At 37.6% G+C, this 26,831-nt stretch overlaps 1 protein-coding gene across 4 annotated transcripts in view; it reads right to left on the bottom strand.

Moving 5' to 3' along the window:
* Positions 1-225: 225 nt before the first annotated feature.
* BARD1 (BRCA1 associated RING domain 1) overlaps positions 226-26,831 on the bottom strand; it is an 82,895-nt gene continuing 56,289 nt past the window's right edge. For all 4 annotated transcript variants that reach the window (XM_049614968.1, XM_049614969.1, XM_049614971.1 and 1 more), the window contains 5 exons: positions 21,883-21,991; positions 14,713-14,845; positions 14,086-14,178; positions 3,734-3,831; positions 226-2,660 (listed from right to left, as the gene is read on the bottom strand). In XM_049614968.1, the coding sequence (XP_049470925.1) occupies positions 2,328-2,660; positions 3,734-3,831; positions 14,086-14,178; positions 14,713-14,845; positions 21,883-21,991 (766 nt within the window). In that variant the 3' untranslated portion in view covers positions 226-2,327. The remainder of the gene's footprint in view (positions 2,661-3,733; positions 3,832-14,085; positions 14,179-14,712; positions 14,846-21,882; positions 21,992-26,831) is intronic.

The raw sequence follows: 26,831 nt of genomic DNA, 5'->3' as shown, positions 1-26,831 counted from the left end.
TAACTGATGCCCTTAATGAAGATTCCAACTATCAAGGTTACATTGTATTCAGACAAATTTATGTAACGTAATAAAGTGCCTAATATACTTTAGAAATATTTCTATCCAAAATTAATTGCAATGCATTAATGTCCCAAAAGATAAGCTTTTGTTAGCACAGGTCTTGCTAACCTGTGTTGTTCTTCAATGGTGCAGAATGAGCTACTTCTATAGAAGATACAGAGATACAGAAACACAAGTAACTTTAATGATTTGTAGTAAACAAAAAAGAAGCTGGAATCCATGATCAAAAAATGGAAACAGTTACAAGTGTATCCATACGGAAATCACAAGATTTAACAGCTTAACATCAACCAACTGCTGTCAAAATATATTTAAAGAAACCAAAGAAAAACTACAAAACAACTGCTTAATAGTGGTAGACCCAGTACAACGAAGGGAGAGGGAGGATAAACACAGAAAATGACTGAAGGAGAGTGAGCGGCAACCCTCAAAGTTGTTTCACAAACAGGGATTCAAATCAGAGGAACACACACAAACCTGTCTAGGAAATGTGACCGATGAGGCAATAGAAAGTGACTAAAAGTCAGTTATAAGTCAAAAATGACAACCCAAATCCCAGAGAGTCTTAAATTATGTAATCCAGACATTATCTAACCCCTCAGATTTGTTTGGTGCTATGGTGTTCATCATTCTCCATTAGGATGAAATGTGGGACAAACACATTACTGGTTGGAGAGCTTTTTCAGAGCCGATTCATCCTTGAAGGTCAGGGTCCACAGTTTATCACTGCATTTACATAGTGCATTTCTTGATATGGAAAAGTAACATGTCAAAAGAGGAATTACAATAAAATTTATTTTTAAATAATCTGCAGAATCTCAAACTTACAAATAAATGAACTTTAATAGGTTTATTAACTTCACACTCTCAGTATTCTCATCCAGGACTTAAACTGTTCTCTAGCCCACCAGGGACCAAACCTGGCCGGGCCCACAGTGTCTCCCTTCCTATGTCTTTAATATTAGCACTAGATTCAATTTCTAGGGAGACTTACTCAAGAATTCTGCTTCTTAAAGAATATTTTTAAATGATCTCATTTACCTTGTTGATTCATTCACAAATGAGAACACTTCAATCAGAGGAACCTCCCCCAGGCCTCCCATTCTCAGGTGGTGTCCTGTTCACTCTTCTCATCAAACCTTAACTTTCTTGGTATTAGAAGTAAGTCCTTCCCACTCCTACCCTTAGACTTACTGTTAGAGCCTTATGTATCACATGGACAAAAATCTGTTCTAAATCAAGTAATCCCCAACTTCTGCCTCCACAGCAATCTAAAGCGGAAAAAAAAAAAAAAAAAACCTTTACAAAAAAAGAAATTAAGACCTTCAAAAACAATTATTTTAGCATACATAGCAAGGTCTACCAGAGAAAGACTGGTTCCTAATTTGTTAATATTTGATTGACAATTTGCTAGTCTAGTAAGACCTTCTAAGCAATATTGATACTAAAATGTGTTAAAGAAAATGCTCTAAGTGTGTATATGTATTTATAAGTGTATATATATATACATATACTCTAAGTGTATCTATACATACATATACTGTAGAGAAACACAGTTACAAAGTGATAGCTAACAATAAGCAAGTATATACAATAAAAATATGTACCATAAGCCCGATGTTTTCACCACCAAAGAATAATGTTATGGTTTAAGTCATGATTTCTTGATGAATAGATAAAAAGGGATAAAAATGTAGGAACTGACATCCACGTACATTATAAGAAACTAAACACAACGTAAGATGACGACAATTGTAGACAGAAGAATTTAACACCTGTGGTGGTACATTAGGACCAGGTACTCTACTCTCATTACAATAAAGCCAGAATCAATTATTTGACAATATTCCTTGTTCACCAAAGGATGGGAAGTATTTTTGCTGGTGGCAGCAAGTGTGGATTTTTTTTCATCAAAGAACATTAAAAGGCTGAGATGATAATGATACTACTTGTATATTTAACCCATAGTTCTGAAACTCTCTCCTTAATCTTTAATAGCTGATAATCTGAATAAAAAGACATGATGAATCAAAACATACACCCGTTTTAAAAAGAAACATCCTTCAAAGCAATCTCAGCATCTAAATGGCAAACACAGAATGAATTCCTAATCTGGCATAAGTTTTTTTTTTTTTTTTCAATTCAAGGAAAAAACGTGCATGAATGAGTCTACCTATTTATAAACATGTATATGATGAAAACAGTGCAATGGCTGGTTCTCACACTGTGTAAGTTCAATTTGAAATATTAATCTGGTGCGATATTTAGCTGTCAAGAGGGAGCAACTCAAAGGACATCACACAACCTATAAACCAGCTGGAAGGAGCCATCCAGACTTTGCCCTGCCGCACCCTCTCTGGGCGATGGTTAGACAGATCCTCATAGATGATATACTGCGTGCAGAAGCGCTGATCGGAGTCAGCTTTCGCATGGTACGCGACAGTATTGATGGTCTGAGTCACGTCGCTGTCCGGCTTGGGCTTTCTACTGAGAACCTGGCCCCCAGCTGCAGTGACAAGCTTAACAAGGTTGTCCTTTGGATGGTGTTTGAAGGCTCCCCCAAAATAGAAGTAGCAGCCATCAAACAGCTTTGGCAACTGAAATAACAAGAAAAAACTTGTTAAAAGCAGATGAAAACATTTAAAAACACTGCATAGGAATGAGGAAAATAAAGATAAATAGTCATGAGCAGTTAAGAAGCTGCTTCAAAGAAGTGCTGGGATAAGCTGCATTTCAAGTACACTATTGGGTCAGGAAAAAGACTTCGCTTTATAGATTTCCTATTTATGATTGCTTCCTTGAGTCACCATCTCAGGTACTTTCCCCTCTTCAGATTTTAGGTGTGCTTTGCGTATGCATGTGGGAATGAGTGTGTGCGGGTATGCATTTTAAAAAGCAAACAAACACTGCTCATCACACTTCTTTTAACAGAATGTTATTCATATTTGGTGGGACTTAAAGCCTCAAGAATTCCTAGGGTATCTGAAATGTACTTCAGGGATCCTGGGCTACATTTAATAAAATTATAGGAGTAACATCATTTCTCTGGATCTTTATCCAGTTCTGCCCATCCTTACTCAGGTCTCTATATGTTACCAACCTCAGGTCTCCAGGACAGTCCTGGTGGGAGGGTGGCCTCCAGGGTTCCAGATACATATTCCTTGGGATAGAGTATGTTATGATGCCATGGCTAGGGATCCAATTAGCTATGAAACACATTTCTTTGTGTTCTATTGAATAAAAAAGTTTCACAGTTGCCTTCTGCGAAAATTCTTCTTCGTCATTTCTAATATATATATGTACACAGGATAATGGAATAGCATCCATTAAACCTGCAGTATGTGGCAATAAAGACATATGGGAACTCAATACAAGCAGCAGCCATAAGTCTTCTTTCAAGTGACTTTCTGCATCTGAGACTTCTCCCCAGATTCTGAAAGGTTTATGGGAATGTTCAAGATGCCAACAATCCATTAACAGTATGAAATTATCACCTTCTGGATTTTACTGCTCATTGTGATCATCTCTCAGAATCAAGTGCTTGAAATAAGCACAATTAAAATTTTAATCAGTCACCTGTACTTGTTGAAAGGGCAAGAGAAGTTTTTCCTGATGGTGATGATATAAAGTTATAATAAGAACAATGAAAGTAGTAACAAAAGAAAAATACCAGCTGTTCTTTGTTGAGCCTGCTTCGCTGTGGTCCTTCAGGAATCTCATACTTTTCCTCCTGTTCACATGCTTTTCTTTGTAGACATGCTTTCACCCCTAACAACAACAACAAAAAAAAAAGGATAAGAGGAAAATAAATATCAAGTATTTGTTTCTTACTGAAACAATTTACCTAGATGACTTTTCTTCTCCATCACTGTTTTAAGTATTGTTCTGAAACAGAAACAGACACCTTATTTATGTTAAAACAAAATATGATTAAAAATGTTTTCCACGTAAAGAAAATATAAAAAAATCTTTCCTTCAGAGGACTGAACAATGAAGTAGTACTGAACACTAATTTTAGTTTCTTTTCTGAGAAACCTAAATCAATACGCTGTTCACAGCAATTATACAAATCTAAATTTTTATTTATACCAATTACCAAAATGAAGGTGAATAAAAAGTCCCTCATGTAGTGCAGCCCACAATGGTTTGAACCTGAGGGCCTACCAGCAGCACCTCTCATTTCCAGTCCTAGGTCTACCCTCCTGTTAGATTCTTCAGTGGGTCCACACACCTAGCTCAGCTGGGCACCCAGTAGGGACACTACAGTGCTTGTCCCAGAGCCTGGGACAGGTCTGGGATTTGACAGGTACACAATTGAAGTCTCCCGTCCACGGACGACTTGGAGAATATGCCAAATGCTTTAGAGATGTTTCAATAGAGATGATCCAAGATGCTGCTTTAATATATAAAAGTCGGAAGACTTTAACAACCGAATTCTCCATCTCTCCAAAAGCAGAGCTCTGTCAAGAGACAGAACTTTTTTCTTAACCTGGGACTATTAATGTATATTCAAATTCAACATTCAACTCTGGGATATCTATAATTCCCTATCATGTGATTATTAATTTGTTAGTTTTGCTTATGCTTTGGTGTGCCTTCTCCCAATGTTTTTAATACAAAATTCATATTTAGCCAAGTTTGTTATGATGAATTTCTGAATCTTATTATTCTCACTAACTTATCATAAATATAATGGTTCTATAAAAACTGTTGGGTTTCTGCATTGCATAAAAATTGCATTTTAAAAATACTGTAATTTTTAATAATTGCCCACTGAGTAAAAAACTATCTTTCTAATGGAGCTAATATTAAAATATGTACTGTCTATTGAAAAGGAGTCTCAAAAATTTTGACTAGGTCAAAGTATCATACCAGAGACACTGCCAGTGTGCTTACATCATATACTGTTTCTATATTAAAAACCAACCTAAAAAACATTAGCAATCTAAATCGTGGACTTACCTTAAACTCATTATTTTACATGTGAATTTTTTTTTTTTACTTCTTATCTCTTCAGCATGAGCCACGCCCCCCCCCCCGCCCCCGCCCCGCCTTCCTAAACCTCCTTTCCTATAGCTCTGCAGAACATTCCTATCAGTATCTTTAGGTGAACATGCCAGCATATAAAGTCAAGGACTGAATACTCCCATGGTAACTACTGTAACAAGTGAATGGCAAATGTCTAACTACAAGGATAAATAAATGGGCTGTGCCTATGCCGGCTGCTTACCCATTTTGCAAATTTATTTGATTATTTAAACTGTCAAAAAAGCCTATTTATTACACTGGTATCTTTTGATCCTGGCACCGTGCTGGCATTAGTATCAATCAGCAGACACAAGAATGTCACAAACTGCCCAGGGCAGTCACAAACAGGGCAGCATGGCTGTTTCAGTGCTTCTGTAGTGGGAAGGTGCCCCAAATCATAAAACTTACAGCTTTATAGCAGATGCTCAGTACAGTTCTATAGGGTAAGACAGGAAAATCCATTGCTCTAATTAGTGAGTTGAATTAAGAATACATTCCTCTGATGTACTCTTATTCTAAGCAACAATCTGCCAACTCTCTGTGCCACTTATATCAAGTTAAAGAACAAAATAAAGCATTTTCCCCCTGAAAATTAAAGAATAGTGTCCAGGTCTTTAATAACATGTTTGAATGATGACTAAGTATTGTTAATTGCTGTCACAGCACAGAAAACATCAATTTTTGAAAGTCAGGAGTGACATCTAGTCCAAGGGTTGCAACTCGAGTGTCTCCAAGGGCCCTCAGATTAGGTAAATGTGTGAGGAACATCATGTTAAGTGGTAGGAAGCTGGGGAGACTGCAACCACTAGGAAATGTACAGGAAACTTGAAACTTGAAACTTGAATGGCTACATGGGACAGAGCTGGTCCACATAAGTCATATCTGCTCTGGTCCTCAGGCTGCCAAATTGAAACTCTTGATGCTTTGTCTAATCGACCTCTTCATTTCAGATAGAGACTGAAGTCTTAAGAGATTTAAGCAGTTTTCTCAGTGACACAATGAAGATGAGAACTCTGATATCTTCCAATTCCTAGAGCAGTTTTTTTTAATCTTTTTTCTTCTTTAAGCTTTATTCTTTGTTTAAAAAAAAAAAAAAAAAAATGAAGCATCTAAGGAAATGCCAGGCATTTTCTACACAGATTTAAGGTATTGTACCTCTCTTACAATAAGTCATATAACCACTTAGTAGATGACTAAGTAGGAGGATCCATATTTTTTAAGAGATTAGCAAAAAGTATAACAAATGGCAAAAAGTGCCGACTATCCTGGGGGAGGGGGTATGGGGCGAACAATGCATTTGGCTTTGTTTTTAGTGAATCAATGATTTTACTTAATCTGATGCCTAAGTTGCTACTCTTCTCGACATTTACAAAAATTACAATATTCGTATCAATTTTCTAGTGAACCTCTTTTAAGGTAAACCAAGATTTACTAAAAGTATAAAAAAAAAAAAAAAAAAACTTTCAGCAATTTAAATTTTTTTTTTCAACGTTTTTTATTTATTTTTGGGACAGAGAGAGACAGAGCATGAACGGGGGAGGGGCAGAGAGAGAGGGAGACACAGAATCGGAAACAGGCTCCAGGCTCCGAGCCATCAGCCCAGAGCCCGACGCGGGGCTCGAACTCACGGACCGCGAGATCGTGACCTGGCTGAAGTCGGACGCTTAACCGACTGCGCCACCCAGGCGCCCCTCAGCAATTTAAAGTGAGACATTAACATCATCAATGAAATGGAAGAATCTACCAGGCAAAATATGACCTAATTAACAAGTCAAAACAATGGATGGTATTTACAAATTTTTATTTATTCAATAAAAAGTTAAGCAAACTGCAGCAAAAATTCTTAAACCCATCTTCTGTGTTAAACGAAGTATCAGAACTTTCATAACAGCCACTGACATAAAATCATCCAAAATACAATATATACTGTAATGCTTATTCTCTCTATATGTATGTCAAAATTTAAAAATAGACCACTTTCTGGGGCACATGGGTGGCTCAGTCGGTTGAGCATCTGACTCTTGATTTCCGCTCTGGTCATGATCTCGCAGTTTGTGGGTTCTAGCCCTGTGTTGGTCTCTGTGCCGATATCGAGAAGCCTGCTTGGGATTCTCTCTCTCACTCTCTCTGCCCCTTCCCTGTTTGCTATCTATCTCAAAAATAATAAACATTAAAAAAAACTTTAAAAATTGGCCACTTTCCTCCAATTAAAAGATACTTCTTAAAATTTAACCAAAAAATGTGTTATGTTTATACCATGTACTTGGCAAAGTCGTCATTATTTCATCATCCGTCACTAAAATAGTTCAGCAGAAAGAACTTATCCTTTATCCTCTCTTTTGAAGAAATAAGCAGCATATACAAGACCACTTATTAGCTTTCTCAGCTAATAATTTCCAAACTGAAATAACTAGGTGAATAAGCTATGTTATTTATGTAAACACAGATTTCTACATATGCCGGAATGATAGATACGTTATAATTTGTCAGCCACTATCCTTATAAAAAGTTTAGATCCTTTCTTCCTTTTCACATGTTCATTGTTTTGGGATTTTGACTGAAACTACCATTTTCAGAAATATAGGAATGAAGTACCGGTTTTTTAAAACTCAGAAATTCTTTTAACCCAGATATATTCCTGATCATGTCTACTATTTCAGGTAAGCTTTCCTTTGGCCCCGATCTTATTACTTTTTTATATATGGGAAAGCAGCTCAATTCCCCAAGTGCTGCTTAACTCAAAGTCATTAACTCAGTCATTAAGGGAGCTCTGGCTACCTTAGTAAAGCCTGGAATCTTTGCATAGTAATGCAGCCTATGGATTCTGGGCTACAATGGCTTTAAGAGAAGCTTGTACTATACAGAAAAATATTCCTTCATTCTAAATCTCTAGTAACCACTCTTAACCTCCTACATCTCATAACATCACATATTTCAATGAATGTGTATTTTCACAAACCGCTGGTGATGTTTGTGAATCTATACTAAGCTTAATCAGCTTTATCTTAATCTAGTTTTAGAAGGGGGAAAAAATCTAGTTTTACATCATGGAAATGGGAAGGAGTAGGAAAAAAGAGGTCCTTGAAACCACAGCTATACACAAATGATTACAGAATACAATGAAGATGGAATAAAGCTTTCACATGGAGATCTGTTAAATGTCCAGAGGGGGAAACTACCCCTCCATGAAGGGCTATAGAATCTGCTCTTTTTCTTCAAAACCTAGAGCAGTAAATAAACTCTTATTTTAAAGAACTGCTATTTTTCTGGAGCTATCCATAGCTGAAATAGCACTGAAAATTTCAGAATTAAAGATCACTCTCAGCCAACATGTAATGTCCTAAAAAAATAAACAAATAAAATACAGAATCAAACATCATTCTATGTCAAAATTAAGTCCTAATAAATACGTCATTATATCCAAAGTGGACACTTATGGAACTCAAAATATTAGTAAAATAAATATTGAAGAATTTACCCTCTGACTCTATTAGAAATGAATATCCAAATTGTACAAACAAAATAATTTATTTTTCAAATGCTTTTCAATTGGGCTTTTTAAGCAAAGAGCCTATGATATCACTAAACTTTAGAAAAAAGGAAATCATCACAGGAAACCTTACACAACTGTGACAAAAAAATGGAAAAACAACTTATGCTCTCCCTGCAATTTCTGAAAACCTGGGTGGCCAGTACAAGAAGAAATAAGTCCCATATTACAAAATGCCACAGAAAAGAGTGGAAGGACAATGAAATGAAGGCTGAAAATATAAAATAAAAGCTCAGTGTTCCACTCAGGCCATCATCAACATCTAGACTTGGGATATCACAGGAAACACAACTGCAGATCATTAGGTTTTGTAATTCTATATAAATACCAGTTAACAACTGGCTATTTCTGGCTACTTTTTAGGCCAGTATTCTAACTACAAACATATTTATATATAAAAACAGATTTCTTCATGGGGTAGTATGCTGAATTTATTTATTTTACTTAATGTATATTGAGAAGCAGGTCAAATTCTATCTTAAAAATGTATTATAGGCTGTATCATAAAATTTTCTTAGGCAAAATATGGGTATCAATTCTAAAACCCTGTATTATTCATAATATCAAAATAATTCCCTTTTTAGAGTTGTGGTTAAAGATCAAACTCAGTCTAATATCCAAAACCTCTTCTTAATAAAATAATTTAAAAATTCGTACTTGGTATTCTTTTTTAGTCATATATTTAAAGTTTATGTATGTAGGAATTTCCTCTTTGATTGGCAGGACAATCACCATAACAAAATGTCCTTGGTAGTCTAGAGAACAGGTGTAAAAGATCTGGCATGTTAGACTACAGAAATGTACACACAAGTTCTAACTTCCCTGATAAACACTGAAGCTCTTACCTATACAATTAATCTTTGGAAAGTTGAAAAAGAAGATATACTTTCTAATTGTTATTCAAATTTGAGAAGCTAAATTTCTTCCAGAGAGCATGGATTTCACTCAACCGACACACATTGTTTTCAAAAGTGTTACAAATAGGACTCTGCCTATTAACCCACCAGTTTTCTTTTGATTGTTCCTTTGCTTGTATGCTTTCACACATTTATCTAGGGTTAAAAGTGAAGATATAATTGTTTTATGCTTTTTTAAAATGTAAACAATCCTTTTTTATAATACTTCAAATGTAACCATTATCGTACAATAACATGATTTTTTTTCAGAAACTATCTTTAAACTTTTCTTAATTCTTTCATATTTATTCCCCCTATGTCCTGCTATTAGAATTAACAATGAAAATGTTATTTTCCGTATTTCTTCCGTATTTCTGGCTTAGGACAAATTCTCAGAAGTGGGGCTATTAGATCAAAAGATGTTATTATTTTTTTTTTTAATGTTTATTTATTTTTGAGAGACAGAGAGACAGAGCATGAATGAGGGAGGGGCAGACAGGGAGAGGAGGACACAAAAACCAAAGCAGGCTCCAGGCTCCGAGCTGTCAGCACAGAGAGCCCAGTGCGGGGCTCGAACTCACGAGCTGTGAGGTCATGACCTGAGCCGAAGTCAAAGGCTTACCTAACTGGACCACACAGGTGCCCCAAAAGATGTTACTTCTTTCAAAAAAATAATCCTCAGAGCATTTTTGGTGAAGGATTTCTGTAAGCATGAAGTTGCCTATCAATCTTAGTTGATAGAATGCTTTGGTATATTTACTTTTTGGTAATTAGCAAAGTTTAAATAGAACTGAACAGATTCTATTTTATTGAAGTGAATACAATTTGAAGAAACATTGTAATGGAAAAGTGTGAGTCTGTTAACCTGACTACGAGGTTATATGATGGTATAACGATTGTCTTTTAGGCTCCATCGTCCTCAACTAAAACAAAAACAAAAGCAAAAACAAAGTACCCTCTGTGGTGCCTCCTCACCTCACAGACGCCAGCCCAATGTAAAATGTTGGGCACGTTCCCCCAGCAATGCCCTCTGGTGCTAAGGAATTTCAAACCTTCTCCAGCAGCAACTGTATTTAAACTGAGATGAGAGTGGGCAAGAGAGAGAGATTACTAAAGAAAAGATGACAGCCATCTGCTCTCCTCTTCACACTGAGATGAGAAATGAAAAGGCAAAAGAAATTTTTTTTTAAAGGTTAGGCTGGAGGAAATTTTGAAAGCAGGGTACTACAAGGACAGGTCAGTAAAAGAGGTTTCCCCCTTTTGAAGGCTAGGTTACATCTTTAGCACGCAGTGCCACCTTACTCACAGTCTAGAAGGGCGATAAAAATTACGTATTCGTGCATCTTCCATTTTTTTCATTCTAGACATGTTTTAACAACCTTTGGACAATGATGGTTCTACGTTGCCTGTGAGGAACTGGCACCAGACCAGGGCGTAAGCCCTAAAATTTAATCTTAAGGAACTTTTCCTATCTCTATTTCCCATTTCTACGAAATAAAAACTACAAAACAGATGGCTGGTACAACAGTATCACTACGGCTTAATCTCAGAATCTTTGTTGGTATATGCATTAACTACGACACTGTAATATACTCTCACATATCACATGGGAAAAAATAAGAGATGGACCAAGTAAGACAAAACATGGTTAAACAGAAAATATCCAATAATTAAATTTAGCAGTAATTCTCTAGTGTTCGTGTGTTCAAATTTGTTTAATTTGTTAAATGAGTCAATTATCCACAGAGAAAAGTTTAGATAAAATTTCCTCTTGACGACTCTTGGGTAGTTCAGTTGTTAAGCATCTGACTTCGGCTCAGGTCATGATCTCATGGTTCATGAGTTCGAGTCTCACATTGGGAGAGCTCAAGCCCTGTTTTGGATAAGCTTGAGGCCTGCTTCAGGTGTACATGAGCCCTACTTCAGGTGAGCCCTGCTTGCTTTTTTCTTTCTCTTTCTCTTTCTTTCTCTTTCGCTTTCTCTTCTCTCCCTCCCGCCCTTGTGCCACTTCCCCTCAAAAAAAAAAACAAAAAAATCCCACTTGAATCTTCTTGGTTTATGGAAAATCCCATAAAAAGATAATAGTGACATTTCTGTATAGTTAAGCCAATAAAGATTTTGTCTACCAGCAAGCTAATGGATATCTTCAAACACAAGACCTAGTTTTAATAAGTCATAAATCTTTACAATTAATTTTGAAAGCTTTGGTTCACCTCATCTTTCTTCAATGTGGATGTTTTCAGACAGTTTTGAATAGACTTGAACATTTTTAAAAATCAAACTGACACGTCTGACACTAAGATCAATGTAGTGAGAAATAAAGACTAGAAGAGAAGGTATTTGCAGTTTCTTGCCTTCTGTTGATACACCCAGTGACTATTTACAGTAACTGTCTTAAAATCAGTAAGAGATCCCATGCATCCCTTATCCCACAGAAGCACTGACACTGGAGTGTTATTCACGACTGAGAATCACCAAATGGCACACTATTGAGTCAGTTTGAGTCCATGGTGATTCTATAAAAATGACATGGCTAAGCCATTAAACTGACAAAACTTCCATTTCTTAAAGGCAGATTTTATGGAAACCAATCACGTAGCCTGTATATTTAACCAGATGCAAGTTGAACATATTCACAAGAACTAGACTTAACCGGCAATGCCTTAACATTCAAAATTTCACACGACTTCTTCATTGTTAAGACCTTATTATTATGAAAACCCACTCCTTCTGATAACCACTGGCAAAATTTCTGCAGCAGGTTCAGTAAAACAGCATCTACCATCATGGAACCATTTTAAATCAATGTTTTAAAATGACTGAAGCCCAATAAAACTTTGCCACAGATTTGAAAGGTAAAAAGAGGTTCAAAAATAAGAGTAAAGCAGAAATTTTTTTTCTATGTATGTAATAACCCAGTCCAATTGCTTATTATACTTCTTAAATTGGCCATGACCAGGAGAGACTAAAGGAGAGACTAGTAACAGTTAGGGACGAGAACAGATGAGTGGCAGTGCTAGTCGTAGCCTCAGCTGGGTCTGACCCCTGGGTGGACACGGGCATCGCAAGGAGAGTGGCGGCTGCCTTTAAAAAGGACATGAATACCAACTGCTAAAGGGAAACTGTTCTACAAACCAAATTAATTTCAAACTGAGATTAAATTAATAACACAACTAAGATATTGGTAAATCAAGCATTTCTATCATAAAACCTTCAAAGCACAAAGCCATAACATAAAGTTTCTTAAAGCTAATTCTAATCCATCATTCGCTTCTTACAAAGAAAGTTTCATCTAAAATACTATTCTTTTTTAACTTTTTAACCTGAAATAATTACAGATTCATAGGAGGATGCAGAGATGTCCCATGCGCCCTTCCTCCAGTGTCCAATGTTAACACCCCACACACTACAGAAGAATCTGACACTGATACAACCTATAGGGCTTATTCTGATTTCATAGTTATACACGCAGCTACATGCGTGCACACGAGTGTGTGCAGGTCTATACAATTTAATCACATGTGTAGCCCTGTGTGATGTACCCACCACTGGGGTCCAGACGCTCAGCTGCATCATCACAAGACTCCCTGGGCAACCTCTTTACAGCCATTACTCTTTTCTAAAAAATTAGTTAACACAAAAGGTATACACATTGTCCTACTTCAGCCATCGTATCAAAAGTAGATACTTTAGCTACTGAAGAATAGGAAGTAACTCCATATGAGCTTTCTTTCTGTCTGAAGTCCTAAGTGAATCCAAGGTCAGGAAAAGCAAACAAGTGAGAGCAGGGGAGGTAGAAGGCAGCTCTGCAGGTGGTGGTGCTGGACCAACCAGAAGCAGGTAAGAGTTTGGATAATGTCTGGTGCAATCGCCCCAAATCAGGGAGTACAAGGCAGTCTAACTCCTAACAGCTTCCTAGAATATACTGGATCACTAAGAAAGCATACACAGTTTTTAGAAATCATAAGGCAAAAGCAACAAATTATTTCATGTCATGGTAGTATATTCAAAATGTGTTTAAGTTACATATATTGTTGGATTGCTGGAAGCTTAAAACCCATTTACTCTTTATTAAAATAGTTCCTATTGTGAAAAAGAAGACTTTAAAAAAGACTAAAAAATTCTGTGGACACTCATCAAGAACATCTAAACAATACCACCAACATAGGAAGGAAGCTTTTTCAAACTGCAGCGACTAACCAGAGGTAAGAAAAATTAGCGTTAAGTTCCTTGAATAATTATTGGCAGTAGTACACCATAAAAAATGAAATTAATTGGGGTGCCCAGGTGGCTCAGTCAGTTGAGCATCCGACTTCAGCTCAGGTCATGATCTCACAGCTCGTGAGTTCGAGCCCCGCATCGGGCTCTGTGCTGACAGCTCAGAGCCTGGAGCCTGCTTCTGCTTCTATGTCTCCCTCTCTCTCTGCCCCTAACCCACTCACATTCTGTCTCTCTCTCAAAAATAAATAAACATTAAAAAAAAAATTTTTTTTAAATGAAATTAATCTACTCAATTCATTTTGTAGTTCTCCCAAATCTAATACTTACATTCAAATTTTAAGATCCAACATCCATTGAGAATCCCAAGCATACATTTTAGGGTACTTTGAACTGTATCTCCAGGAACAATGACATGAGTCACTAGAATACAAAAAAAGAAGTAACAGAAACAAATATATACCAAAAAAATTCTTCAATGATTATAACTAGTCTGTGCTTCATAATCTGAATTTTCTTCAAAAGCAACCATTTGTATACTTAGATATAAGACTTTTTAAACTAAGTATCACTCTCCATCCTGACCAACAACATGAAAAACCAGATCATAAACCATGTATCTTAAAGCCACATTAACATATATTTTTCTTTTATTTTCAAATTGTAATTAAAGAATTAAAGTATTACATTGCACACAATTTATTTGTCATTAGCAAACACATAAGTTTGCCCTTCTGACACACTGTTCTGTCCTAAAATATGTGCAAAGCTTTAAACTTTACATTTCCTGACTAAATTAGGTCTGTAAAAACATTTTAGATTATAAGATTCAAAGTATACTGCCATTCCCCAATGATTAAAACATATAATTGATGAGGGGAATTCTACAAATAAAATAGGATTGCCTATTTAAAATTTTTTTCAGACAAAAATAAGTAAGTATATAAAAATCCTCACCTGTACTGTCGAATTCAGCACATTTTTTAGCCTTAAGAATCACTGCAAGCTCACTGAGCATTTTTTGCTGTTCTGAAGAAAGCCCGCTGCCTATAAGCACGAGAGGTCCATCCCTACGCTGACCAGTGTTTGTCTATTAATGAAAGGGGAGATACCACAGTGTTAAAATCATTTAAAAACTAAAGAAACCTATTAACTTTCACTTGATAGAAGTTTGAATCTCAGTATTTATCTTCCTCTATCTAGTAATTCCCCATAATTTCCATCGAATTGTGGCTCACAACCTAATGCTCAATGCATTTGAATAGTTAATTTATAGTCCTTCCTCCCCACCTCACCCCAGAATAATATGCTAAATAGTAATGTAAACGCAGGGCATCTTGTTTCCTTGATTCTACACTGGATCTCTCCAGAATTTTATAACTTCATTCTGTCACCAGTAAGCCTTTCTTAAAAAAATTATTTATAATCTCTGCACCCAACGTGAGGCTCGAACTCACGACCCTGAGATCAAGAGTTGCATATTCTACCGACTAAGCCAGTGAGGAGTTCCACCTTCTTTTCTTAAGTAACCCAAAACACCCTCTTAAAATTATTAATTCCCTATCTCCCCTCCACTAACTTATTCTACTAAAGTTAAACTTGGTTTGGTCTTTTTTTTTTTTTTTTTAATTTTGAGAGAGTGTGTGCAAGCAGGGGAGGGGCACAGAGAGGGGGACAGAGAATCCAAAGCAGGCTCTGCACTGCAAGCATGAAGCCTGATGCCAGGCACAAACTCACAAACCATGAGATCATGACCTGGGCTGAAACCAAAAGTCAGGGGCTTAACCGACTAAGCCACCCAAGGCACCCCTGGTCTTTTCATTTTAAACTGAGATTATGTAAAAAAATCAAAGAACACTAGAGGCGCCTGGGTGGTTCAGTCAGTTAAGCGTCCGACTTCGGCTCAGGTCATGATCTCGCTGTTTGTGAGTTCGAGCCCCACGTCAGGCTCTGTATTGACAGCTCAGAGCCTGGAGTCTGCTTCAGAGTCTGTGTCTCTCCATTTCTCAGCCCCTTGCCTCCTCATGCTCTGTATCTCCCTATCTCTCAATAATAATTAATGTTAAAAAAAAATAAAAAATAAATCAAAGAACAGTAAAGCGTCTAACAACACTGAGCTCAAAAACAGAAAACAAATTCTTTTTTTTTTTTTTAATTTTTTTAAATGTTTATTTCTGAGAGAGAGAGACAGAGGATGAGTGGGGGAGGGGCAGACAGAGCGGGGGACACAATCCGAAGCAGGCTCCAGGCTCCGAGCTGTCAGCACAGAGCCCGCCGCGGGGCTCAAACTCACAGACCACGAGATCATGACCTGAGCCGAAGTTGGACGCTCAACCGACTGAGCCACCCAGGTGTCCCAAGAAAACAAATTCTTAACATCAAAACAGTTACCTATCAAAACCAAGACAATTAAAACAGAAAATACAGAAGATAGACTAGATCCACCAACAGTAATAACTCAATGCAGCTATGAAAAAGAATTGCTCTAACAAAGACCAATATTTTCAGTTGTACAGAAAGAAGTAGAACTTCCAGGAGACAAAAACAACAAGTATAAAGAGAAAACACCAATGGATAGCATCAAGTGAAAGATTCAAAGAAACAATGAGCTAATGTCTTCAACAGCAGCCAAGAGAATTTAACAAATGGAATTGGAGAGTCAGCCAAAAGCTACCTGATAAAAGACAAGCAATGTCCCGGCAAAAAAGAAAACAAAAAGTAAATCAGCACTATTGTGTTAAAGAATAAAAAGCCAAACACAGTACTGTAATTTTCAAATACAAGACAGAAGGCCCTCCAACGTGTGTGACTTTGTATGCATGGGATTTTGGGGTTCTCAAAAGCTCTGAAGAACAAAGTGAAACAGTATGGTCTGATCACCAGTGCAGTTCAACAACTAGATTAGAGAAAGTTAGTGTTTAAATATTCACATATCAATGTAGTGATAATTCATAGTCTAATGCCGTACCCTATAACACTAAGTTGTTACCTACATCTATAAACAGATCGATTCTAATCATTCATTCGCTCAAAATATATTCAATGAAATTCTGCCATGTATTAAGTAAGTACATACACAACATTTTAAAAAAATTTCTATGAAAGGTTTTTCTAATGGCGATATTCAGCACTTGAGTCTTGAAACTTGAAAAGTATTTGAAAACTAAAGTTGATGTCCAGTTTCCTGGGGCGCCTGGGTGGCTCAGTCAGTTGGGCATCCAACTTCAGCTCAGTTCATGATCTCATGGTCTGTGGGTTCGAGCCCCGCGTTGGGATCTGTGCTGACAGCTTGGAGCCTAGAGCCTGCTTCGGATTCTGTGTCCCCCTCTCACTCTGCCCCTCCCCGACTTGCACTCTGTCCTCTCTCTCTCAAAATAAATAAACATTTTTTAAAAAATTAAAGAAAAAAAAAAAGTTCCGTTTCCTAAGTGCACCTGGGTGGCTCAGTTGGTTAAACGTGTCACTCTTGATTTCTGCTCAGGTCATGATCTCATATTCATGAGACTGAGTCCCACATTGCTGAGCATGTAGGCTGCTTAAGAGTCTCTCTCCCTCTTGCTCTGCTTCTCCCTGACTCGCATACACATGCTCGCTCTCTTTCTCAAAAAAATGTTGTTTCCTGAATTATTCATCTGAGGTTCAAGTTGCAAAGGTCTGACTGGACATGCTATACACATCACACACATATTGACATCACATTTCTGTATATGTTATCTTTCCTATTCACTAAGTTATAAGGTGCTTTTACCATGTCTAACCTAAACACTGTAAACATTCCCTAAGATGAAAATAGTGTAGTGCACTTGATGGATCATTCAATTACTAAATAATAGTAAAAAATAGTGATTCAATAATTGTCAGTTATACAAATATGTGCCATAAAAATAGCTCTAAATGGAACACGTTACTTTCCAGTTTATGTAACTCCACTTCAGCTAAATGAGTTCTCTGTACAAAATACAAGAGTGAAAAGATACCAATTCTATATATATAGCATATGATACTATCTCCATCAGCCTGAGAAGAGCACCAAAGTGGGTCAAGCATTTTCCTATCATCGTTTGTAAGTCTGAACAAAAAATAGAAAACGACACTAATTTCTCATAGTTAAGGAATACTATTAACAACAACAACAACAACAACAACAACATAAAGCAAACAGCCACCAAAGCCACACAACTGTTGGGGGCAGGAGGTGTGGGTGAGGAGGCACGTGGTTTGAATAAGCAGAGGTTATTCACCATGAGGTTCAAAAGATGTTCAGAACACATCCAAGGGTTCAATACCCTGATTTTATAGATATTAGTTGCTATGTACATGGCATTAAACTCTTATGAAAATTTTTCTTAAATTCTTAATTAATGTTTATAAAAAATAGGGTTTGAAATTATGAAAAGAAAAAGGATAAAAATGCTACTCAAAAGGAGCATGGGCAGAGAAGTAACAAAATGAACACAGCAACAGCCTTTTAAGTCACTAGAGATAGCTTCTCAGATTTCAAACAATGCCTTCCAACAACCATGAAACAAAAATTCTAGATTGGAAGTAAAGACACTCAAACCCCACACACTTATCACCCAATTCCTTCCACATGATGCTCTTCCTGAAGCAGCTCCCAGGACTTGGAAATCACAAATCCGAAGGAATTCAGACTCAGCTATTAAGCACTTGTCCTGGTTTTAGGAGCAAGCATGTATCAGGGAGGGCCCTCTAGTACTCTCTCATGCATTTAACATACATTTATTGAGAGCACCTACTATTTGCCAGACACTGTTCTCAGTACTGGGGTTGCTACATTAACAAAAGAGGCAAGTCCTTGACCTCATGCAGGTTATAGTCTAACTGGAAGGGAGGGTAGAAACCCAATAAAATAAAAATGTATTTTGTCAAATGATCAGTGGTAAGGGAAAATAAAGCAGGGTTGGGAGGATACAAAGCCCTGGGAGGCTGCTACTTGAGAAACAGTAGTACAGAACCCTCTTGGATAGGACGACACCCGAGTGGGATTTAAAGGGAGTGATGCAGAGTGCCACATCTATGTCCAGTTCCCTACAATTGTCCCTGTTAGAGAAAACAGCTGGTGCTGAGGACTTGAAATGGGAGCATGTTGGTGGATTCTAGAAACAGTGAGGCGGTGCAACGTGGCTGAAAAATGATGAGTGAAAGGGGGTCTGGCAGCAGCTGAGGGAAGACAGATTCCAGAAGGACACAACCCTTTCACCTTAGGACTTACCATATAACCATTATCTTTTCCTTCACCAGAAATCTACCATGAAGATAGTAATAATGATACTGTGAGGCCATGTCCATGAGACATGCAGAAGGTACAGGCTTCTTACACTTTATAAAAACACAGCAGTAACTGGGTAGAACTGAGGGGGGGTAAACAACTTCCTCTTTTCTGAGGACATCGCCATGTTCACACTCCAAGACCACCATAAAGGTATCTTTGTTTTTGACACATTTGATGTAATTCTTCTCCAGCTTTTCATAAAAGGAACATTGGCAAATGACAACTCAGTCATGCTATGTTCTGCCAGTAGAGTTCAAGTCCAAATGAATAAATACATGCCAATTTACACCTATTAAGTATGGTGGAACTGAATGAGTACTGACCTAAGATTTAAGAAATTCAAGTTCTCACTAGTCCATTCAAAAAAACCCTACTTTCTTTCTTCCGTTTTTTTTAATGGCTCGTTAACCATGAGCAAATCATACTAGGTTTCAGCTTTCTTCTTTGTAAACTAGTAAATTTCTACTAGTAAAGTAGAAAGATTTCTACTTTCTCCTGCAGTTCATTATGAAAACCACCTTGGTGCACACTTGCAGGGCTGACGTCCAGGAGAAGGCAGGAGATAAACAGTTGTCAGAGCACAAAGGTAACCAGCCTGCGACAGCAGCTATGACCACATCTTTGACCTGAACTCATCCCTTTCTCTCCTCTTCCCCTATCTGAGCAGCTGAGTGCACCCACCACACCCCTCTCTTGAAAAACCCTCTTCTTCTCTCCCTGCCCACATCACACCACCATTTCCCATCAGAGTTCTGTTTACCACACAGCCTCCTAACCAGGTTTTGGTCTTGGCCCACTCTCAGCTGTCCTCTGCGGTCCCAATACACTGAAAATGCACAAGAGTGCCCTGTTGCGTAGTAATGTCTAAACTCCTCCTGGGGGGAGCCAAAGCCTTTTACATTCTGATCTCAACTTCACACTTGACCTCTGGTTCTTCTCTGATAATATACCTTGTGCTCCTCTCACACTAACTAGTTTCTCAGATTTCAAAGATTCTTTATGCTTCCTTGTCTATGAGTTCTGTTTCCTCAGATTTGGACTGCCATCCCCACTTTGTATACCTGACTGCAGTGCGGCAATGCTCACTTCCTCCACGCTAACAGAATCCCATTTTTCCAGATATCCACTCTTCAAGAACCTTCCCTGCCTCCAACCATGAAGTATGTCAACACGAACCGCGTGACCAGTTCTGACCAGTAAGACATAAGGGGAAGTCCAGTGGAAGGATTCTAGGAAGGGTTTTAGTCCTTCTTTTAATGGTGGACACAGTCACATGTGCAGTTGTGGCTATCACCCTATAACCACTGGAGGGAGATTGGTGAGGACAAAGCCACCAACCTGAGGATGGCAAAGCAGAAAGACAAAGAATTTGGGTCTCTAGCGCAGCCATTTAATTGCTGAACTCACCAAAGAAAGCTATTCTAAATTGGGATTACCTTTATATAAAAGAATATACTGCCTTTAGGCATTTGAGTAAATGTTTTGTTATCTGCAGCCAACAGCATTCTATTAGATACCTTGCTAAAACTTTTACCTTTAAAAGTTTACAAGCTTTCTTGTTACCTTCTCTGTGAAGCTCTTCTGATCCCTTCTGGAATCAGCTTCTTCCTTCTCTGTGGATCTCCTGTACATTTTTATGGCTTCTATTATAAATTCATTACAGTATGTAATGAACTCTTTTTATATCTATATTCACCATTAAACTGTAAATTCCTACGGAATAAGCATTCTTTTCACTTTCTCTAGCTTGTAGCTCTTTCCTGAACTACAGACTCACGTGCCTGTTCAAGATCTCCACTTGCTGCCTTAGAGACATAAAATTGGTCAAGAGAATTATTGATTTCCTTCCCCCACAGCAGGAAACGGCCCCACCATCTACTACCCCTTTGCTAGTCATATTAATTCTACTTTATCCACACTTCACATATAATCCATCAGAAAGTATGGTACCATTAACTCAAAAATAGACACTCAACTTCATACTTCTCGTAATTTCCACTATTACCTTAACCCAGGAGGTCATGATAGCTCATCCTGTCACAATGAAACAGTCCTCAGTGATCTCCCTGCCTCCACTCTTGCCCCACCTCAGTCTCTTTATTACAAAGTAGCCAGAGTTAACTTCCTAAAACATAAACCAAATCATGTCATTCCCTTGCTTTAAATCCTTTCAGCGGTTTCCAGTACTCTTAGACACTGACTAGTCACCGTCAAGTAGGACCTTCTCTCTAACCTTCAAATATGCCACACTCATCCACTAAGGGACCCTATACACTTGCTTGGAACACCTGTCCTCCAGATGTTCACCTGGATACCTCCTCCTCCTCATTCAGGTTTCAAATCAAACATCAGTTCTCTAAAGGCCCTCCAATGACTCCAGCTAATGCAGTGCCTTTTCTGGAGCCCTCAAGCTCCACTCAATTATACTCTACAAAATCTTCAAACCACACAATTTAAGTTCCTGAGATTATTTCATTTACATTAGTTTACATATTTACAGAGTGTCTCTGTAAGAGACATCTGTCTTACAGACATCTCTGTCTTACAGACATCTATATTAGAATGTGAGTTCCTTGAGAATAAGAGTTCTATCTGTCACACTGATTGCAGTATGAATGCTCCCTAAAATATATATGGGAGTCAATAAATATTTGTTGATGGATTTATTCTGATTATAATAGTCTTTGAACTCACAGTAGCTAATACAAAGAAAATGTTCAATAATTTTTTGGTGATTGAAAGCAATTTGCTAACTGGAAATTTATGTATTATGTTCCTTCCATAATCAATTTCAATAAAAGACCTAAATTTCCCAAAGCCTAATCCATACTTACTACTGAGCAATAGCGAGTTGATGATGATTCATTCTCCTCTGGTAGCAGCAATAGTGACTTCATATTTTCACCGTCTGCATAATCCACAGGCCGCAAACCAAATATGTTCCTGGTAAAATAAGTGCAGATGGGTTTAAGTAAATAGAATGTGTGACTTGATATTTAACTAAATGGATGCACCAGGGGATAGATTTTTTCAACTTCCTTAATAATACACAACTTTTATACTAAAATAAATGACTCAGAATTCATACAAAGCATAAGAATCAAGTATCACAAGCTGTTGAATTCAATGGAAAAAAACATGTGAAATTTCAATTTGATATCAGACCATTCTAGGGAGTATTTTTAATTGGATATATTGTTACTTACACATGAATTTTTTCACAACTCTGTATTCTTCTGTATTCAAATTCACATTTTTAATATAGCTTTATAATCATTAATCACCAAGGGTAGGATGCTTTCAAATGCAAATAAAAATAATTTACCATACTTATTATAGTCTCTGTATTCTATGTCAACAAATACAGAAATTAGATAAATACACAGGACAAGCATTCAGATCCACTAGAAAGAAAACCGTGCCACATGACAAACAAATGAATAAAGTAGTGGACAGGGCACTTTTAAAATTAATTTTAATATGTATGTACATTATATAGTAATCACAGCCATCAAAACCAACTGTGGTTTAGGGAATAAGTTGATGCAGACTTCTCAGCATGTGCTAATTCATAAGTCACTGAATATTACACTGGAAGGGAATTCAGAGACCTGTAGAAATCTGTTATTTCATAGATAAGAAAACAAAAAGGTTCCAATGACTTAACTAAGGTTGTGTTTTTCCTTGTTTATTCCAATAATATTCAATACTGCCCATCATTCATTTTTTATTTATAAGTAAATTGGTAAAACTGTACAACTTTTGTCTACTATTCCACTTCCTTACACATGGTTTCAAAATAATTTTAATATATCGTATTATGATAAAAAGTTTTCTAAAATGATAGAGTTAAGATGGTGGAGAAGTAGAGGGGACCCTGGGCTTTCCTTGCCCCTCAAACACAGCTGCTTTGAAGTCAGAGTACTTGGAACACCCAGGAAATTGATCTGCAGAGTGGCAAAGGACCTTCACAGCTGTAGGGAGACAGCTTGGCAAGTACGAGGTGCATGGATGTGAATCAGCAGAGAGAAAAACAGCTTAGCTGTGGAGGAAAAGGGAACCTTTCCATGAAGAGACAGAACAGAGAGGTGTTGAGATAGTGTAGCATTGAGACAGCACAAGAAGAAAACCTCCCTGGCCCATGGACAGGGGAACGAGAAGTACTGAGGTCTCAGTTCTTTTTTGCAAACAGCTGATGGAGCTCAAACTCTGAGGTTGTGGAAGTGCACAGCTCTCTTTGGAGCAGAACTGTGGAGCATGCTCCTGGAGAGAAGGGACGAGGTCCTGGAGTGCATAGTGTCGTGTAGTGATCTTTGGGATACACTGGGAGCGAACAGTCCCCTTCCTGGAGTACTTTTGGAAGGGGGTTTACTGCCTCCCTAAGGACAAAAGACCTTGCAGGTGCCAGCCAAGGGTCTTTCTTCAGCAGAGAGGCTCTGCTCTGGAGGAGGAAGGGAGTGAGTCTGAGTGATGCCAGGTCCTTTAAGACTTTGGGTTTTGAATCCCAGCTGTGCGCCAAAGAAAAAACACAGGAGAGTTATGATGCAGGGCAATTTGACTGCCCTAGCTATTCTGGGAGGAAACAATCAACAAAACTAAAAGGCAACCGACGGAATGGAAGAAGATATTTGCTAACGACATATCAGATAAAGGGTTAGTATCCAAAATCTATAAAGAACTTATCAAATTCAACACTCAAAAAACAGATAATCCAGTGAAGAAATGGGCAGATGACACGAACAGACATTTTTCCAAAGAAGACATTCGGATGACTAACAAACACATGTAAAGATGCTCAACATCACTCATCATCAGAGAAATACAAATTAAAACCACAATGAGATACCATCTCACACCTATCAGAATGGCTGAAATAACTCAGGAAACAGATGTTGGCAAGGGTGTGGAGAAAGGAGAACCCTCTTGCACTGCTGGTGGGAAAGCAAACTGGTGCAGCAGCTCTAGAAAACAGTATGGAGGTTCCTCAAAAAATTAAAAATAGAACTATCCTACGGCCCAGCAATTGCACTAGTAGGTATTTATCCAAAGGATACAAAAATGCTGATTTGAACGGGCACATGCACCCCAATGTTTACAGCAGTGCTATCAATAGCCAAATTATGGAAAGAGCCCAAATGTTCATTGACTGATAAATGGATAAAGAAGATGTGGAATATATATATAATGGAATACTACTCAGTGATCAAAAAGAATGAAATCTTGGTGTGCCAGGGTGGCTCAGTCAGTTAAGTGTCTGACCGGCTCAGGTCATGATCTCACGGTTCATGAGTTCAAGCCCCACATCAGGCTCTGGGCTGATGGCTCAGAGCCTGAAATCTGCTTCAGATTCTGTCTCTCCCTCTCTCTCTGCTCCTCCCTCACTAATGCACTGCCTCTCTCTCTCTCTCTCTCTCTCTCTCTCAAAAATAAATTAAAAACAAAAAACATTAACAAAAAAGAATGAAATTTTGCCATTTGCAACAACATGGATCGAACTAGAGTGTATTATGCTATGTAAAGTCAGAGAAAGGTAAATATTATATGATTTCATTCATATGTGGAATTTAAGAAACATAACAGATGAACATAGGGGAAGGGAAGGAAAATCAAGATAAAAACGGAAAGGGAGGCAAACCATACGAAACTTAAATACAGAGAACAAATTGAGGGAGGTGGGTGGGGGGATGGGCTAAATGCGTGATTGGCATTAAGGAGAGCACTTGGGATGAGCACTGGGTGATATATGGAAGTGATGAATCACTGGGCTCTATTCCTGAAACCCATAAACACTGCATGTTAACTAACTTGAATTTAAAATAAATAAATTTTTAAAAATAAATTAAAAAAAAAAGTAATATGCCAACATAAAAAAAAGTTTTCTTTTTAAAAACAAAATTTAATATTTATTTATTTTTGAGAGACAGAGAGAGAGCACAAGTGGGAGAGGGGCAAAGAGAGAGACACACACAGAATCCGAAGCAGGCTCCAGGTTCTGAGCTGTCAGCACAGAGCCCGACACAGGGCTTGAACCCACGAACTGTGAGATCATGACCTGAGCCGAAGCTGGACACCCAACTGACTGGGCCACCCAGGAGCCCCCCAGAAAAGTGTCCTAAAATGAGCATTTCTTTTATAAGACTTCATAGTTTTTAAGATTATGGTATGTCCATGTAATGGCCGTTAAAGTGAGCCATGAAAATGCAATGTGTTCAACTAGATATAAAATGGTGAAGATGGTACAATACCAGCTTTTAAAATTGCACGGAATGTATAGAGAAAGATCTGGAAGGAAACAGAGTGGAAGGAAGAGGGAGGAGGAAGCTGTCAACTCAGATGCTGCATGAAGGGCACATAAATGAGGGACAAAAGCACCAGTTTGGAGACAAGGTCATTAATGACCAAGGGGAAAGATGTTTTGATGGCATAGCAGGAGAAGAAAGCTAGTGATCAAGAAAAGAAATGAACCACAGCAAACATTTCTCTAATCACTGTTACTTATCACTATCAGGTTCAGTCACTCTTTCTTTTTGGATTAGCACTGGTAAATATGGATAAATTTGTACTCTCAGATTTCCCTTTAGGCCTAGGTTCAATAACTTGTAACCTTCCTCTGACAACAGTCTTTCTCTACAAGAACTGCATTGTGTTTTGGCTCTCTGATTTACAACAAAGTGACAAGTCATTGTGCTACATTTGGGGTCTTTCCAAATTCCCATACACTTAGAGCAATCTCAGTTTATTTCAAAAGGCAATTAATTTCATCCACTATACTTGATACTTCTCAGTTTCATTCTCTTAAAATACTGTGCTCACATACCAAATAAACAATCTCCTCACACATATATTCTGTAAGTATGACAATCAAAAAACAGAAATCTGAGATAATGAATCCATTATTCTGGGTCTTAAACCACCAAGTGCAAAAATGAATAAACAACAAAAAACCACGTCACACTATAGGCCATCAAAAAAATCACTGTACACAAAAAGACTTTTTTAACAACTGAAAATTTCACACTTCACAGACATAAAAGGTTAAGAGCCCAATCAAGTGTACTTTAATAAGTAGTAACTATAGCATAGTTGTTTTTACACAGGTATGAATAAAAGTCCATTACGACAACACAGAATAATATTAATGAAAGTACTTCTCAAAGCACCACCATCAGCTTGTGGGCTTCAAACAAAAAGTAACCAGTAAAACAATTGTCTGCACAAGTAAGATGCTTGTACTGAAGTTTTCCTTCATAAATGACAGGCAGGATTCTAATTTACATTTAGAGTCCTTACTACACAAAGCTTACTATCTCATATGGTCTTTAAACATGCACTTGGATTATGGACAGCTTCTGCTTATACACAGTTCACTAAACCCTGAGCCCTCCTGTATTGCTAATGAACTGGAGAATGGCACATACAAATGCTACAGATTGAAAGATAATCAGTTAAGCCTCAGTCCTGCATCACAGGAGACAGAGCCTATTAAATCCTGTAATGTTTCGCCTTTGTCGTGGACTACTGAAATCTGAAATTAGAGACAAGTTTTTATACGGCACCTTCAAAAAACCAGAACAAGAGGAGACAGCATAGGTAAGATTTCTCCTTTATCACATGGGTACGAGAAAGTCACACCTTTTTCCCCATAATGATATATTTGAATGGACTAACATTTTCTTTACAGACTTAGTGTAAAAAAAATCAGTTTAAAATGTACATAATTGCAGGGCACCTAGGTGGCTCCGTCGGTTAAGCATCCATCCAACTCTTGGTTTCAGCTCAGGCA

This window comes from Panthera uncia, assembly GCF_023721935.1.
Source record: "Panthera uncia isolate 11264 chromosome C1 unlocalized genomic scaffold, Puncia_PCG_1.0 HiC_scaffold_3, whole genome shotgun sequence".
Classification (NCBI taxonomy): Eukaryota; Metazoa; Chordata; class Mammalia; order Carnivora; family Felidae; genus Panthera; species Panthera uncia.
Note: the sequence above shows the minus strand (reverse complement) of the source record. Positions and strands in the feature narration are given on the sequence as shown.